The 17,172-nt window shown below is 40.9% G+C and overlaps 2 protein-coding genes across 3 annotated transcripts in view; one reads left to right on the plus strand and one right to left on the minus strand.

Annotated features, from left to right (window-relative positions):
- The window catches only part of adam22 (ADAM metallopeptidase domain 22), a 70,637-nt gene extending 60,581 nt beyond the window's left edge, over positions 1-10,056 (plus strand). Inside the window, exons 27-31 of one of the 2 annotated variants that reach the window (XM_080896234.1) lie at positions 1,696-1,896; positions 2,251-2,351; positions 2,581-2,647; positions 6,695-6,818; positions 7,041-10,056. In XM_080896234.1, the coding sequence (XP_080752360.1) occupies positions 1,696-1,896; positions 2,251-2,351; positions 2,581-2,647; positions 6,695-6,818; positions 7,041-7,061 (514 nt within the window). In that variant the 3' untranslated portion in view covers positions 7,062-10,056. The remainder of the gene's footprint in view (positions 1-1,695; positions 1,897-2,250; positions 2,352-2,580; positions 2,648-6,694; positions 6,819-7,040) is intronic. The other variant, XM_080896235.1, reaches the window with a different exon arrangement.
- Positions 10,057-10,108: 52 nt separating this feature from the next.
- gtpbp10 (GTP-binding protein 10 (putative)) lies at positions 10,109-15,637 on the minus strand. The gene is made up of 10 exons (XM_080896434.1): positions 15,512-15,637; positions 14,498-14,691; positions 14,273-14,364; positions 14,000-14,144; positions 13,827-13,900; positions 13,647-13,699; positions 13,427-13,534; positions 13,260-13,337; positions 13,006-13,129; positions 10,109-12,721 (listed from the first exon to the last, which is right to left on the minus strand). The coding sequence occupies exons 1-10, from the start codon at positions 15,542-15,544 to the stop codon at positions 12,510-12,512; spliced, it is 1,113 nt and encodes a 370-aa protein (XP_080752560.1). The 5' UTR covers positions 15,545-15,637; the 3' UTR covers positions 10,109-12,509.
- Between the last annotated feature and the right edge of the window lie 1,535 nt (positions 15,638-17,172).

A 17,172-nucleotide genomic window follows, 5' to 3' on the forward strand; every position in this document is an offset into this window, starting at 1 on the left:
AACATCTTTTTCTTACTCTGTTATTTAAAGCGTGACTCTAAAGTGCATGACAGAGCTGCAGCTTGTTTGAGTGTGTTATTGTTCTCTCAGTAACTTTTTCTTTCCTTGTTTTGTTTTGTTTTTTTGCAAAGACCACAAAACCTGTAGTTAATACTCAGTCGTTTCTTTGTGCTCAAATGATCCAAAACCCGGAGCAAGATCTTAAATACAAATCTGCAGCGAGACCCTGAGGAAATCTGAAATATCCCCGCCCTGCATAATAACAAAAATGACCAAAAATGTTTTCTAATCTGCTACAAGTAATCGTCTTGCATTTAAATGTCATCTACATGAAGTTATATAATCAAAAGGAAAACTAAATATCAAATGTAAAAATATGCATTATGAGGGCCATGAGTCTGTGGTGGGCCCCGATCGTACTGCATGTGGCTCCAGCAGGTGATTTACAATAACAAAGTTTTAAATCAACAGACTTGTAATTCACTTTTTTAGCATAATTTGTAACATTTATAAATGGATACATTTTACTCTTAAGAGCTTGGAAAAGAAGGCAGATTGACTTCTTCAGCTTTGTAAAGATGGGTTGGTGAAGTTGTTTCATTGATTTTTACAATTCTAAAACAACTGGCAAGAAATAAACCCCGCTGGGGTCTGTCTCCTCGATAGAAGAAACCAAACGGCCACTCCACAAACGTCCTTCTTCCTTTTATATACATTTTATGGACATCCTTTATTTATTTGTATGACCTATTTTCATCGTTGGCAAGAAAAGGTTGTAAGAAAGTGACGAATATCAGGTCACGAAAAGTTGTTTTGAAAATTACCTTCAACAAGCCAATTATTAATGAGGTCAGAAATCTTTTACATTTGGGTTTTTTGTACCACTTCTTAAAGTAAAAAGCAAGAAGTAGCCAAAACACTCTTTGCATATTTATATTGCCAGTAAAAGTCTTTGAAATGCTTATGAGTGTTTTTATTATAGAAAATAGAGAAAACATACAGTGGGGCAAAAAAGTATTTAGTCAGCCACCATATATATATATATATATATACATATATATATGTATATATATATATATGTGTATATATATATATATATATATATATATATATATATATATATATATATGTATCTATATATGTATATGTACATATATATGTATCTATATATGTATATGTACATATATATGTATCTATATATGTATATGTACATATATATATATCTATATATGTATATGTACATATATATATATGTATATATGTATATATACATATATATATGTATATATATATGTGTGTGTGTGTGTATATATGTATGTATATATGTGTGTGTATGTATATATATATGTGTATATGTATGTATATATGTGTGTGTATGTATATATATGTATTAAAAAAAACATTTTTCCCTTTTTTTAGACATGAGAGTATAATGATGTTAGCCAACTAGACTGAGCTAGAACAAAAATAGGGAGAAATGTAAATGGGGGCTCTTAGTGCAAGCTTAGTGCAATAACTGAACAACTAATTACATAATGAAAAATTCAAAGCAGTCACCAGAGTAGAAGAAAACAAAATGTGGCACAGATCATAAATGGACTATAAAAAGCTTTTAATTAAAATATATGCAGGTGGCTGTTTCCTGTCATGGTGTTCATCTCTGCAGCATCTAAATGAATTCTTCTGTACTTCCAGGCAAATGCCTCCAGGTGACTATGTCACAAAACCTGGGGATGCAGATTCATTTTACAGCGACATGCCTCCGGGTGTAAGCACAAACTCGGGCTGCAGCTCCAAGAAGAGGTCAGCCTGCCTGTCGCACCTGCAGATTTGCACCCCGTCCTTCACTCCCTCCATCCCATCCATTTCTCAGAACCGCTCACTGTTTGCCTTCAGGTGTGCTATCTCACCATCACTCAGTCATTTGCTGGCAAGTGTGTGCGTGTGCATCACCGGTGTAGATGAGCTCAACATGTTTTCGTGCTTTCATTAGGTGTCTTACCTTTTTCTGGAAATGACCAAAATGCAGAAACCTGTGAGCATTTTGGCAGTTTTGCATCAAGTGCTTTCATCTCATGTCATATTCATCTGTCATGAAATGTTTTCATGGCTCATAATGATGACATGGCATCTTCATCTTCTGATTCATTTACCTCAGCCTCATTTTAGCCTCATTTGCAGCAGACTTGCAGCATCTTAGGAAGACGTTACTGAACTTTTTTTTTTTTTTCCTTCTCTCATGTGACCTAGATCTAATGGCCTGTCCCATTCGTGGAGTGAGAGAATTCCAGATGCCAAACACATCACTGACATCTGTGAAAATGGGCGACCAAGAAGCAACTCGTGGCAAGGTAAGCGGTGCTTTTTTTTGTTTCTCAGGATGAAAGAAAATGAATGTGTTTGTTCAGGACAGGAAACAGTGAAAGAATCTAACTCACGTTCTGATCTTTAGGCTAAATTCAAACCACAACTAACAAACCAATTGTAGCCCTTCTCATACAGGCCTGCTTTTTCATTATCATCCCATTAAATACTTAGCATGTGAATCTAAATGTGCACTTCTGTTTTGTTTGTCTTCAGGAAACCTGAGCGGTAATCGTAAGAAACTGAAAGGAAAGAAGTTCCGTGCTCGCTCGAACTCCACAGAGTAAGTAATATTTGGGAAACTGATTAAGTTGTGATGTCAGTGAACGCTCTACTTGCAGATAGAGAGACACCGTAGTAAAAAACACTAATGTATCAGGATCTATTAAAGAATCAAGCTGACATTATCTTTATAATTTTCATTCTTTATTTTAGTAAATCTCACAAAAAGACCAAAACCAACAGGTTTTAGGGAAAAGGAGCAAATTTAGATCAGTATTTTCACCTGTGGATTACTGAATAGTTATATTTACAACACTGGCAGTCACATTGGGAACCCTTTAGTCTTGGCCAGACAGCCAGACTCTGAGGATGACAGTTTAGGCCAGCAGGTGTCTGTGCCAAGACCGTGCACCGGTCACTGTTTATGAATGCAGATACGATTTTATAAAGGTAATGAAATCCAAAGCAATATCAGAAGGTAGTTGATAGTTTCAAGATTACATTTCTGTGCTGCATTCCCTCCTTTGCTCTCCAAGTCAACTGTTTACTGCCATGTGATGTGACTACCAATGACCCACAGAGTCTGCATGTTCATATGCACATATACAGTCATATGAAAAAAAAGTTTTTGCAGGACTCTATGCACATCTGTCTGTCTCTCTCACAGCTTTGCCACTGCACACGCTGCAGGCTTGGGATCATTGTCCTGTTGCATGACCCAGGCCAAGCTTTAGCTGTTGGACAGATGACTCAAGAAAGCTTTGGTACAGAAGAGGTCAACCATGCACTCTTCTGTACCAAAGCTTTCTCGAGTCATCTATCTAACAGCTAAAGCTTGGCCTGGATCAAGCTCGGCTTGGCCCAAATCATAACCCCTCCACCACCATGCTTGCCAGTTGGTATGAGGTGTTTGTGCTGATATGCGGTGTTTGGTTTTCTCCAAATAAGGTGCTGTGCATTATGGCCAAACATCTCCACTTTGGTCTTATCTGTCCAAAGGACACAATTGAAGGAATGTTGTTGTTGATAAGATGCAACTCTGCAAACCTAAGCCATGTTGCCAACTTGTTTTTCTTCAAAAACAAGGCTTTGTACTGGTAACTCTTCCAAACTAGCCAAACAAGTTCAGTCTTTTTTCATTTGTGCTGTCATGAACTTTAACAAATAACAAGCTAACTGATGCCTGTTGAGTCTGAGATGTAGCTCTTGAGTTTTAAGCAGTTTCTTTGAGAATTACACTGTCTGAGCTCGGGGAGAACTTACTGAGACGTCCGGTCTTGGGAAGATTGTATTATTTGTGTATTAAAACACACCTGAATGCTTCAGACCATTACTCTGTGTTTGTAGAAATCATAACATTAGCAGGAAGAGACTTAACTGCAGTGCTTGTGTTTATTGTAACAGCAGTGTGCAGTTTCAGTATTGTGTGGGCAACAATTAATTATTATGACTTTTTTTTATTTGTGGCTTTTCATCTTTGGCCACAGTTAAATGGAGACAGAGAGGGTAGAACACGTATGCTCAATCAGTTTATTGTTGGTTTTGGTCTTTTTATTAGATTTGTTGACACTCAACAAATAAATGATAAAGTTTGATATTCTTGTCATTAAATAATTTCTGTAAAGAAAATGAAACGATGCTTCTGTTTGTATCAGACAGAAAAATGTAATTGTATCTCGTTTTGCATTGTTCACATTGACCTGCTCTATCAACGTGAACTCTAAGCTTCTGTTTGGCTTTTGAGGCCGAAGCTTTAAATCTTTTAGACTTTACCTACAGCCTGTGAACAAATAAGATATGTGCATACCTGCCTGTTGACTGTGAATGCACAGTGAGCTGTGTGCATCAGCTGCCTCCCAGCCTCGTATGTCGGTCGGTTTGTGCGTCTGAAGGTCTTGGCATAAGGAGTAGTGTGTAGTGCACATGTTCTCGATATAAGCATGAGACTGCCGGAGTGGCAAAGAAGCTATAGCTGCTTGGAATGATGAGACCAACATGCAACCGAGCCTGTAACACGCGACACAGGTGTTTGTGATTTTCATAGTGCCGTTTTCATCTGAAACCACACACAGGTCTGTCTGCCATCTTCTCACCATTTTTTCCTCAATTGCATCTTGTTCAGAATATCTTTGCTCTGCTCTGCTTTCCTAAAATATTTCCTCTTCCTCTCTCCCTTCCCCTTACCTCACTCCCTCACACTCGCTTATTTCTGGAGAAATTTCTGTCCGTTTCTTTTTTCTTCCTTTCTTTTCTCTCTTCTCCCCCTCACCTTGTGTTGTGTCCCTTTAACTTCCCTCCCCCTCAACCCTCCCACAGGTATTTAACCCCTCGCCTCAAAACAGAGTTTTATGATGTAACTAAATGGGTAGAAGATGTGAATAGAAACACTCAAGGACCTTACCTTAGGTATTACCTCGGACCACGTCCTGTATACCCCACACGCTTGTCTAAAAACTCCCTCACTTTTTGGTTTGATTTGTGGTTTGGAAAGGAAGGCTTAGTGCCAATCTGGTCTTTTTTTCCTTTCTGGAGACAATTCAAAGCTATATCTCAGAGAATGGCATGTTGCAACTGAGAAAAGGTTGCCACTTGTGCATAAATAAGGATGATAAAGAGACATTTTTAAACTTTACTTTTTTTCTTACAACTCAAGTGCTGAATTTTTAAGTTGCAGACTTTTATTTTCCTGCTTTATTGTATTGATGCAAAAACAAAGATGGCTATTACTGTCTGTGCTAGTGTAAAACTATAATCCAGTCATTTTTATTCCTAATTTCTCCTTATTCCCTTCTTTGCTCTCCTCCCTCCCTCTCAGTCTCTTGTTACCTCTGCATGTTCAATGTTGTTCCGTCAGTAAGTGTTTTGTGTTGTTCGGCCCTCCGCCTCGCTCACAGTGACCTCACGAGCCGTCGCGTCAGTGTGATGTCACCGCAGAGCCAGATATTTCGGGTGCCGCTCTGACATCATCATTGCGCTGTTGTGGCAAAATCTCTGATCGTGCCCAAGGTCTATAGATGGTTAGAAACACAAGCTGAAGCTCGCTAAAAAACCCCAAACATCAGTAAACAGCAAACCAACACTGGAATCTATAGACCTTCACTGTCCAGGCGCACATTTCTAACCCTCTCCCTCTTCTTACCTAGAGTAGAAACAGCCCAAAAAATGAAGAGACATGGAGCAGCAGGTTGCAGAACTTTTAACTGCAAACTGAATATTGAATCCTCTGTAAAAAGACTTAGAAAAGGAAATAGAACAACAGTAAGCTACAGAATGAATATGAAGCTGATCAGATGCCACTGTTTTACAGAAGAGACACGTTAAAGGTTTAAACACTTCAAAGTTCCTTCATGCGAGGAGAAAAAAATAACTTCTGCAACCTGCCGTCAAATTGCTCTGGTCTTTCCATCATTTTGGCCAACCCAGGACCATTCAGTCACCACGGTGCAGTGATGTATAGAAGCCGCTGCACACGCTGCAGGCTTTCTGCTGCTGTTTCACTGGACTGGACCTCTTCCTCTGACTCTTGGTCTTTTGTTTTTTTTTTACCCAGCTCCGGTCTGGCCCGCTGTCCCAGTCGCCTTTTCATGCTCCCGCAGATTGAGCTATCCCATCAAGACAACACACCAGCTAAGCTTAGAGCAGAAGTTACCTTTAGCAGCATGCTTTGTCCACAGTGGCTAAAGTTATTGTTCTGCAGCTTCTAGCTAAGAGTGTGTTGGCGCTTGCCGAAAATGCTGTGAGACGGTGAAGCATGAAGGGAACTATGACTGTGCCCACACTGCAGCCGGGAACTGTTTACTGCTGTGTAAATAAATACATATCATGCACAGGGTTTGCTCTTAAAAGCTAAACATTTTTTGCAGTGATTATTTTATAATTTTGTCTCTTTGCTTTCTGGTGAGCAGCTTCTAGGAGCAAACTCGCTATTTAGGAAGGTGAAAACTGAATAGGTGGAGCAGCTGAAGGAGGATGTTGCCCAAAGTCACAGATCTAACCTGATTTATGTATCTGTGTCTTTGGACATCTTAGTCCTACCCTAACTAAAAAAAAAAGGGGGCAATAGCTTTATGATCACGTCACATCACGATCACTTTATTTCTTTTCTCAGGACGCTATCGCCTGCCAAGTCTCCCACCTCCTCCACAGGATCTATTGCATCCAGCAGGAGGTACCCATACCCTATGCCTCCTCTCCCCGATGACCAGAGGAAAGCCAACAGGCAGAGTGCCAGGGTAAGTATCAATCAGAAACACAATACAGGGATTTCTGCATTTAATGGTGGTTGTGTGTGCAAATGAAACTACTGAAGCACGTTATAATGACATAAGGTTTAAGGAAAACAGCAGAACTGTAAGTCCAGCCTGAACTCTGTGGAAAAAGGAAGTGATGTGACCGACCAGCAGTAAACTTTGGGAGATGCTAAAAGGCTTCTCTTTCTTCTCTTCTATTTCCAGTTGTGGGAGACCTCAATATAACAGCTGTCTTGCCCTCTCTACACAAGACTATAAAGAACTACACATCTCTCCTTTTCTATGAATGAACAAACACAAAAATGATACAAAATTGACTCTAAGCGACTAAAGAGGAAAAAGAGAGAGCCCCACCCACCCACTGGACAGGAAACAGGCAGAGTTTGAGTTTGAGTTAATGTGACCAAGCATCTGCGAGGCCGTATTGCCAAACAGCCTCATTCAGTGGATCTCTACGTGACGATGTGGAGTCCCGGCAGAGACACCAGCTCCACATCCTCTCCAGACCAGCTGGAGCTCAGACTGAGCTGTTCCTGCTGTCTGCTTAAAGCTTCACCAACGCGACACAACCCCACCCAAAACCCCCACACCACCCTTACCCCTCTTTAGCTTGTCTCATGTCGTATTCACTTCAGCATCATCCCATCTGAATTGTACAGGCTCCTCTCTGAAAGGAGCTGTGGGAGCCAGGCCATCGCCGGATCTGCGTCGGATCATTTTGACGTGAATTACTGTAGAAACGCCAACACTGTATGCATGAGACGACCGTGTTTATCGGCAACTCCCTCCTACCGAAAAGACGAGACGGACAGCGGTCTGACCCGAAAGGAAAGCATGCAAATGGGGCTGTGATTTTATAACGTCTGTAGGCTTAATGCTTTCTCTCCACTAAAGGTAACTCATATTGTATCACCGCAACATGGACCCCACTCTGCTGTTCCTCCCTTTGGTTTGTGTGTAAATATGTACAGTAAAATACACACAAGAGTATGGGTTTTCTTTTGTTTTGAAAGACAAAAAGACAGAGAGAGAGGCATTTCTTTGTTTCCTGTTGATTTGTAGATAAGTTCAGAGACCCTGCAGTCTGGGTTTCTCCCGCTCTGTGACTGTGACCTGTATAGCCTTCTCCATCCACAGCAGAATGTGTGTTTATTTTTTACCTTAGCCACTATTTTCATGCATCTCTGTGAGACACACACACAGACATCCAGCGATGTTGACTGTGGCACATTAATAAGAGCGTCGCTAAGACCGTTCTCGATCGATATTAATTTAGCTACATTTTTATTAGTTTTACGTCCCGTTCCCGAGTGAAACGAACGGACGAGATGTGTTTGGCGTAGTTATAGATGTGCCGCTTGTCACTCACGGAATTTCCTGAAAATTTCCCAATGATGGTGACAAGGTGTTTGTGTGTTTGAGACGGCTGCACTCCCATTTTTCCAGTGGCAGCCACTTGAATGTGAGTAATTGAACATCTGGCTGGTGACCCGCCTCAGCCAGCATCTGGAAATTGACTGAAATGCGCATTTTGAATTTAGCTGTGACGACTGAGATATTTAGCCTTGTAAATGATTAACTATGCTGTACAGTGCTTGCTGTTCGAGCTTACGAAGACCCAACAGCATGACAGATCTATATCAGATTATTTCGCCGGTAGGCTCTTTATGAGGTCATAACAGGAAATGAGCATGTCACCGGATGAGTCTTTCCCCCCTATTGCCTTTTCCTGTTGTTTTTAATGGGTCTGTGTACCACAGTTGCTTGTAAAGCTCATGGCAGGTGGTTCGAAGCTAACTGTCGTGCCAGTGTAATTATTTAAGGTGGTTTCTTTTTTTTTCTGGATGCAAATCCCGCTCACCAACAAGTTCTTTGTACAGTCAGTGCTCTACACTGTGGAGAAACTGTTGTGTCAAGGCCTCATGTTTGTCATTTTACTGTTGTTAGTTTTTGTTCCAGTGTGGGCACTTTTACATTTGTAATTCATGTATGCATTAGGACTGTATAGGTAATATGAGCTTCACAATATTGGATTAATATTGCTACTAGTATCTTTTTTTTATTAAGTACCTTTGTAATGTTCACCTTTTCCCCCTCAGCATTATGTACAGCAGCTATTTAAACATTAATTAAGTGCATTATTGTAATTACGTGGGTTGATGAGTTTGATGGAGAGCATTTCGTTTCATCACCTTTGTCCTTTGGGGCCAATAGAAGCTGTTGTTCCTTACGCATGTGCTGATACGATGCTACGTGCTGATGTAAGGTTTGGACACATGTTGCTGTCTGGGCTCATGATTTGCCTTCTACCAGAACTTTCTTTATTTTTGTTCCTCTGGTCTTACTATCGGTGTCCAGCGGCCCAGTGATCTTTCTGGGCTTCCCCAGGCTGGGGAGAGCATCATTTCTGAGCTCCTTACAAATGTTTCTAACATCATAATACTGTGCAGCAGCGAGACATTTGTCCTGGTGCCTTGGGCAAAACTCTACAGGATTCTCCATCGAGGACGGCAGTAGTGATTTGGCAGGCAGTAGTGATTTGTGTGATTGTACAGGTGTTACTCCAAACATATCTGCCTCCGCACACAGCTGGACTGACCGATCCCTGCAGAGCAGCTGTCTGGCCAGAGACTTGAATGTATTTGTGTACCACCCAGTCTCAGCCATGCGTTCCCATCACACCAGAATCATCAGCACTCTGCTCCAGGAACCCTAAAGAGCCCCATATGTACTAATTCAGACACTGCAGTTGTCTTTTTTTATTTTTTAATTTGCCTGTATGCTGTACAGACTGATGATGCAAAAATCCCCATATTTTTTCCTCTTTATCATTCAGTATTGTAATATATTTAATATAAAATAAAACTTTCATCAACACCTCTGTCTGTGCAGACATTTCTATTATCTTCTGATTTCCCAGGATGGTTTGATAACCAGTTAATAAAACCTGATTCAGCTGAATGAGGGTTACATGACAGTTTAATTCTCAGTGTTATCAAAACATTTAAGTCACTCTGCACAATACTCCTCGGCCTCTTAGCATTTTATATACTGTAGTATGCTTTACATCTCTACCCTGTGTTGAGGTACAGACTGGGGTAACCCGAAAATCAGACTGTAAGAGCATCATAGTCTGTAGGTTTAAAAGAAACCTGACTCCACTGGTTGCAAATTATAGACCATATATTCACACACACACACACACGCACACGCACACACAGACACAGACAGACAGACAGACAGACAGACACACACACACACACTCGCACACACAGACACACACACAGACAGACAGACAGACAGACAGACAGACAGACACACACACACACACACACTCGCACGCACATGCGCACACACACACACCTTAGTGAGGACATCTAATTGACATAATGCTTACCCTAACCATCAAAAATGAATGTCTAACCCTAAACCTAAATGTAACCCTGACAATAAAACCACATTTTGAGTCTCAAAAATGCCTTCAAATTCGTGGAGACGGGCACTTTGTCCCCATAAGTCACTGTTGGTCCCCACAAGTATAGTGGCATGCCAATTTTCTGTCATCACAAAGACACGCATGCACTGGCTACTTTATTAGGTACATCTCTTAAACTGCTTGTTAAAGCAAATATCTAATCAGCCAATCACATGGCAGCAGATCAATGCATGTAGACATGGTCAAGATGAATGCTGAAGTTGAAACAGAATGGGGAAGAAAAGTGACTTAGGTGACTTTTAATGTGACATGGCTATTGATCCCAGATGTGTTGGTTTGAGTATTTCACAAATAACTGATCTACTGGGATTTTCCCAACAACCATTTGAGAATTTGCAGAGGATTGACTAAGAGAAAATATCCAGTGAGTGGCAGTTCTCTGGGCTTAAATGTCTTTGTCAGCAGTCAGAGCACACCAAACCAAGGTATGCAGAAGAGCATCTCTGTATGAACAACACATCAAACCTTGAAGCAGATGGGTTACAGTAGCAGAAGACCGCATGAAGTGCCACTGCTGTCAGCTAAGAAAAAGAGCTTACTAGAATTCAACAAGAGATTAAACAATGCATGCTCGATTTCTACTGTGACATTCAGACAGTACGGTCAATTTGGCATAAACTGCATGGAAGCATGGACCCGCTCAGTGTTCTTGGGCAACCCCCAAGCACTGTTCAAACCCCATGGTCCATCTGAGTATTTGTGTTAGCAGATCTCAATAAGGTTGATCCCCTTTGAGATGTGGTGGAACAGGAGATTCACATCATGGATGTGCAGCCAACAAATCTGCAGCAGTTGTCATGACAATATATAGCAAAATCTGATGACTGTTTCCAGCATCTTGTTGAATCTGCCATGAAGAATTAAAGCAGTACTGAAAGCTACTAATAATTAAAAAGGGGGTCAAACCTGATATTAACAAGGTGTACCTAATAAGGTGACCAATGAGTTAAAGACAACATACACGGCCGGTAAGATATCATCTACTGGTTTTGTACTTGACACTTGCATTTTTCTTTTGGAGCTTGGAGTGTCCATATTTAGTACTACTGTATTTTCTCATGCAATGCTAGCATGTGCACCCAGAAACTACATGGGTGCACTGCACAGACGCATGTAAACTTAGCACAAAAAGTAAGGAAATTTGTTAAATCGATTACATCTTTGTACTAAATGTTTGCTAGCAATAAAACCAAAAATCACCAAACACAAATTTGCTTCAAGTTTATTTGCTCATTTTAACTCGCATCCTTATAAAAACTAAAATTTCCCCCTGTCAAAAAGTTGAGTGAACCCTTAGCCCAGGCTGTACCTCACAGCAAACCATATGACTGATTGAAAAACAGTCAGGAGATCCAGTTCAGTCACTCAAATTAGCGGAAATGAGGCCAAGTGGAAAGGAACGGGTTACCTGTGTCGGTACACCTGCCAAGCAAAGCAACCAAACTCTTACCTTTAGGTCTTATCAGCGATGAAACTGTTTAGTTATAGCAAAGATTCACCCCCACTGGAATTGCTTTGAACGGGGAAACAATGAGGACAAAACCCATTTTTGCATCAGGATGTGTTACTGCTGTTGAGCATTTTAACGTGGGAGTCTGTGATGACTGACTCACTGCTGGAGCCAGCCTCAATTGGTCATTACTGAGGTTCCTGCTTGGTTGCAAATTAAATCAGACTCTATATAAGCCTACAGCAAACAAACTATCTCAGTTAACATGTTCCTAATAAGTTTATGGCCTAAATCGCTAGTTTCAAGTTTTCTGCAACACTGCATGTTCTTTGAATTGTAGATTATGCCCCCATTTAAAGTGAAACAGACGATGCAGCTGAGTATGCACAAAACATTAATCGATAATAATAAAAACATTTTAAATCGTAGTATGAAACTGAATATATTGTATTTATCATTTAATGTAGTCATCTTGACTAGAATCCTTTTATGCACCAGCCTGTGAATTTCTATGATATTCACAAAGTTTTATCAGCCTTATACAACACATCACTTTTAAATAAATAAAGATGGAGTTTGCATCAGTCAGTGAGAATTTGATCATCTCCAAGCAGAGACCTCCATCACTTGTATAAATTGAAGTGGTTTTGCTCTCCCAGGAGCTTCGTGGTAGAGGATGTTTATCTGCAATGTCCTGCGTGATGATGCTTGATGTCGTCTACGTTACTCACGCACGTCCTTGTGACTGCTTCCTCAGTGCTTGCAGCTTTTCTCGATGAGTGGCTTTAACTTCTAAGGCTGCGTCTTCATCGAGGGACTGTCGAACGCAGCTCTTAAGGTGGCTGATGCCAAACCCGGTGATTGCAGAAACGGGAACCACGTGTCTGAAGGTCAAATAGTTCTGTGGTATCATATCTTCAGGGAGCAGATCAGAGAACTCTGTACAGGGGAAAGAAAAGGAACAGAAATACTCTCAAAACCAATTTTTCCTCCCAACAAACTGCAAAAATATGCTCACATAAAGGAAGTTCAGATGCATGAAAACGAAAAAGTCATCATGCCGCTTGTGTCGATATCTGACAGAGCAAACGGCATGGCTCAGACAGAGCCAGAGAAATGTTTGGAACAGACTAGGACGCCTGTGAACCCTGGAAGTAGAAATCCGTCTTCAGTCTTTTCTCCTAAATGATTTTTCTACTCATAAGTGCTAATTCTAGTCTAACCTTCTGGGTTTTGTAGTTGCTCCTTCAGCTCTGCTAGCTTGTCCTCAGCATCAGGCAGGTCCATCTTATTCACCACCAGTAATGCAGGCTTTGACAAAAGCTCCTCTTTATACAACTCCAATTCCTTTAGGCAGCAGTCAGAAAGCAGAGGAGAACGAGGGACAAAAAAATAAATAAAAGGAGCGAAGATTGAGTCAGGAGATCAGAATGAATATCTAAAAACTAGTCATCAGCCTTTGCAGCTTCAGGCTCACCTTGGTTAGAAGCTGCACAGCTTCGAAGGCTGACCTAAACGGTGTTTTACTTGCCAGCTGAAAACCACAAACATCGACCTGCATTCAGACAAAATGCAAAATTGTCATCAGAAGCAATTTTCACCTGGTTACACCGAAAGCAAAAACAGTTTGTGTTAGTTACGCACCACAAATAACAGCTGCTTGGTCCTCTCCACGTGTTTCAGAAATTTGTGGCCCATGCCTTTGTTCATGTGAGCCCCCTCAATCAAGCCAGGGAGATCAGCAACAGAAATCTACACCCGCCCCCCCAAAAAAGAGCAAACAATCAAGTAAGCCAAGTAAAAAGAAAAAAGAAATGTTTTCGCAGACAGTTACAGCACAAGGCAACACGTGGAATTCTTGTACCTGCTTATAATCGTCATATATCAGTTTGCCAATCTCTGGTTTCAAGGTTGTGACTGTGAAACGGCAGAAAAATATTAAAGTTTAATGAAACACAGAATTATTTCTTCTTTCAAAGCATATTTTTAGAATTTAAAAAAAGACACGTTTTCTTTTTCTATATGCGTGTGGTTGTCTTCTCACAAGCATAGCTGGCAATCTGAGGCGTGGCGTTAGACAAGGCTGTCAGCAGAGAGGACTTTCCTGCATTCGGGAACCTGGTGTTGATTTAACAGAACAAAATCAGATGTTCCCCTTTGCTAATCTGAACCTCAGCAGAATTCAGTTAGTGTGGTTTGTTCCCCCTCTATTCTCACCCCACAAGGCCCATGTCTGCTATAAGCTTGAGGTCCAGTCTGATGTGTTTAGCCTCGCCTTTACTGGGCTGAAACGCAGAGTACAGCGAGCCTCCTGATCCTCCTTTTGCCACCATCACACGATCGCCCTCCACATTCAAGTCACCTTGTAAGAAGAATGGTAGAGGAAATAAGAAGCTTCACAGCAAAAGTCAGGTAGCTACTGCACTGGCAGTTCTTTTTCTGTTAGAAAAAACAAGATTCACATGACTGACTGTGAAAGATTTGACGTACCGAGTGTTCTGCTTTCATCAGTGGTGACGGTGATACCGACAGGAGCAAGGATCTCCTTGTCTGCCCCTCTTTCTCCTTTCAGAGCTCGAACGCTGTTGATAAAAGAGATCCAAACAGCTCTCACCCTCTCGTGCTTACAGGACTATTTCAAAACCTCTATGAAGGTCTGAAAAATAGACATTTTTTAATGATCGACAGAATTTAAAATAAAAATTGTATTTCTACCCGCTGTTGGCTCCTGCGTCCGCTACAAAACGTTTTTGTGGGAATTTGTCCTTTATCCTTTTTAAGGTCATGTTCTTCGTCGCCACCACCCAAACATCTCCCCCTTTCCCTCCTTGTCCTCCAAGGCGGGGTAAACCCATCCCTCCACTGCCTCCACGGACATACAGCCGCAGATTGTCAACAAAGTTTCCATACTGCAAAGAGTCAAAGACACAGACTGGTATTAAGAAATCGAAGAACACCAGAGATCCTAACAGGCAACTTCAAGTGATTGAATCTTTCAAAAGTTTTACTGACATCATTTACCAGAGTGCGACCTACATATCTCACAAGAATAATGAAATCTGACAGCAGCTTGAGCATCCTTCCTATTTTCTTCAGTCCACTCAAGCTAAACAGTAACTCATATATATTTTATATATGAGTTTAAATATACAAATATGTGCCTATGTATAGTCTATAGGGGCTTTATTGTTGTTTTACTGTTTACTTGATGTACTTTATTTGTGTGTATGTACTTTATTTTGGTAACATGACGTAGTCTATACAGAAAGCTGTTCTGGGTTGACAGGTGTATTGATCAGTGGCGCATTGATGAGCAACTAGAGTGCTCAAAAACTCCTCGAGGATGGCACGTTCATATATGTGCAGCCACAAAAAAGGTTAGCCACGCCTCCCAGCACAATATCAGGAGTGTGGATGAGACAGCAGGAAATTGATATTTACTCAAGGAGAGCTGGACAGGGCATCATCTCAACAGCAGGACTGGTGTCTGCCCCTCTGTGTGAGGAGGAGAGTTGGCAGAGCCCTACAAACAATCTCCAGCAGGCTGCTCATGTGCAATAGCTATAGAGATAGTTGGTGTATCATCTAACATACCACATGAGAGACAAACACGATTACTGCTTGGTGTATTTAGCGTTGACAGTTAGCTTTCCAGCTAATGTCAAAAACCGTATAATATCCCCCGTTAAATATGTGACATTCAGAGTACAAATCTTCTATAGCACTCACCTTCCGTAAGCAGATCCTAGTGATGTGAACCATCTTCAGTGGCACTTATTGCCACTCTTAAGAAGTATTTTCGCCAAAGCTAACTGCTAGCATACGTACATGTGTTTGGATCGGGGACAGGAAGTAGTGGTTCTTTTCTCTCCGCTTATTGGATGATGAAGCGGGGAGGCGGGGCTCCCATTCTCACTAACTGTGAATCAACTTCACCTTAACCAGGGATGTGTCAAATGGACGTTTCCTTTATCTTAAGAGCAGAGGGAGAATCAGCGGTTTTATAAGTGATTATGCAAGCTGTTAAAAGAAATTTAAAAAGCCAAATTGTTTGTATATATTTTTAACAAAAGGATAAAATCTATTCTTCCAACATTTTTTTTTTTTTTTTTTTGCCTTTGCCACATACTGGTTCAGAATGAGCTTGGTCAACAAATACTAGTACAAAAAACTGATGACGAATGACTTATTGATTTGTATGAATTTATTTTTAAGCCTGTTTTATGAGTGCATTTTTTATCTGCTGAGGACATATATAAACTTTTAAGGATTATTTATTAATATGCTATATCCCTATAAAGGTAGTAAAGGTGTACTCAATTTTTCACACACTGCTTTCTGCATTTTTTAAATTAAATAATAACACTGTTTCACGTCTTGGTGTTGATCTGAGGTTGTATTTGCCTAATTTTAGGACCTGCTAAGAATCAGATTTATTTTAAAATGTCCTGATACATTAAACATTAAGGAATGTAAGAGGGTGTACTTTGTTTTTCACAAGATTGTGTAATGTCTCTATGTGCTTTGGTCCTAGACAGTTTTCTCTTGAAAAAGAGATCTGAGACTCACTGAGACAACCTATTTAAATAAAGGTTTAATAGTGATAACAGTAAAAATAATAATATCGTTACAATAATAAAATTAATGTAGTTTTTCATCTAGAGTAACTGAAAATAGGTGTGTCACAACCTAAAACGCACACAGGCTGTATTGTCCAGAAATCTGGCAACTATGACCTACAGCACTGAATATTACCTTTAAAACTTCAAGAAAATGCAAGTTTCTAACCAAAACCATTCTCAATAAAAAAAATTCAAATTGTAAAAGCCAGATTTGATATTTAAGTCCTTAAATAATAAAGGCAGACCATAATATGCAGCTGTAGCAGGGATCACTGTCTGTCCTACATTTGAGCAGTGCACGTCTTATAAATAAAACTGTTCTCTCAGGTAAGCCCACCTAGCGGGCAGCAGTGTCGGCGGAGCTGCGAGGATGCTGAGAGAGATGCTCTGATCTTCCAGCTCTCCCCCGTGAGCGCGCTCGCGCGCGGCGGTGCAGAGATGCGCATGTGACGACGAAAACGAAGACGCAGTTTCTCTCTTTCACACTCTGCCACCAAGGCACACAGAAGATCTCCCCCCTCAGTGGACATTTGCACATCGATCAGATCTGCATACACCAAGTCTGCTCGGATTTAACCTCGCGGAGGTAAGGCTGTGTGTGTGCGTGCCTGTTCGTGTGTGTGTGTGTGTGTGTGTGTGTGTGTGTGTGTGTGTGTGTGTGTGTGTGTGTGTGTGTGTGTGTGTGTGTGTGTGATGACGAAAGAGAGGTTGGCTTATTATCTCTCACAAGACCCCAGACAGCTGGGTAGGTCCTCCCACCGGTGTCTG

Source organism: Rhamphochromis sp. 'chilingali' (genome assembly GCF_963969265.1).
Source record: "Rhamphochromis sp. 'chilingali' genome assembly, chromosome: 11".
In the NCBI taxonomy this organism is placed as follows: domain Eukaryota; kingdom Metazoa; phylum Chordata; class Actinopteri; order Cichliformes; family Cichlidae; genus Rhamphochromis; species Rhamphochromis sp. 'chilingali'.

What these genes read in the sequence shown, in the direction of transcription:
- gtpbp10 (XM_080896434.1), bottom strand. Translation starts at nt 15,544, where the DNA reads ATGGTTCACATCACTAGGATCTGCTTACGGAAG. An exon ending in CTGTGCAGCTTCTAACCAAG is followed by an intron (nt 13,130 to 13,259) that starts GTGAGCCTGAAG and finishes TGCTGCCTAAAG; the next exon opens with GAATTGGAGTTGTATAAAGA. An exon ending in GCAACTACAAAACCCAGAAG is followed by an intron (nt 12,722 to 13,005) that starts GTTAGACTAGAA and finishes TCCCCTGTACAG; the next exon opens with AGTTCTCTGATCTGCTCCCT.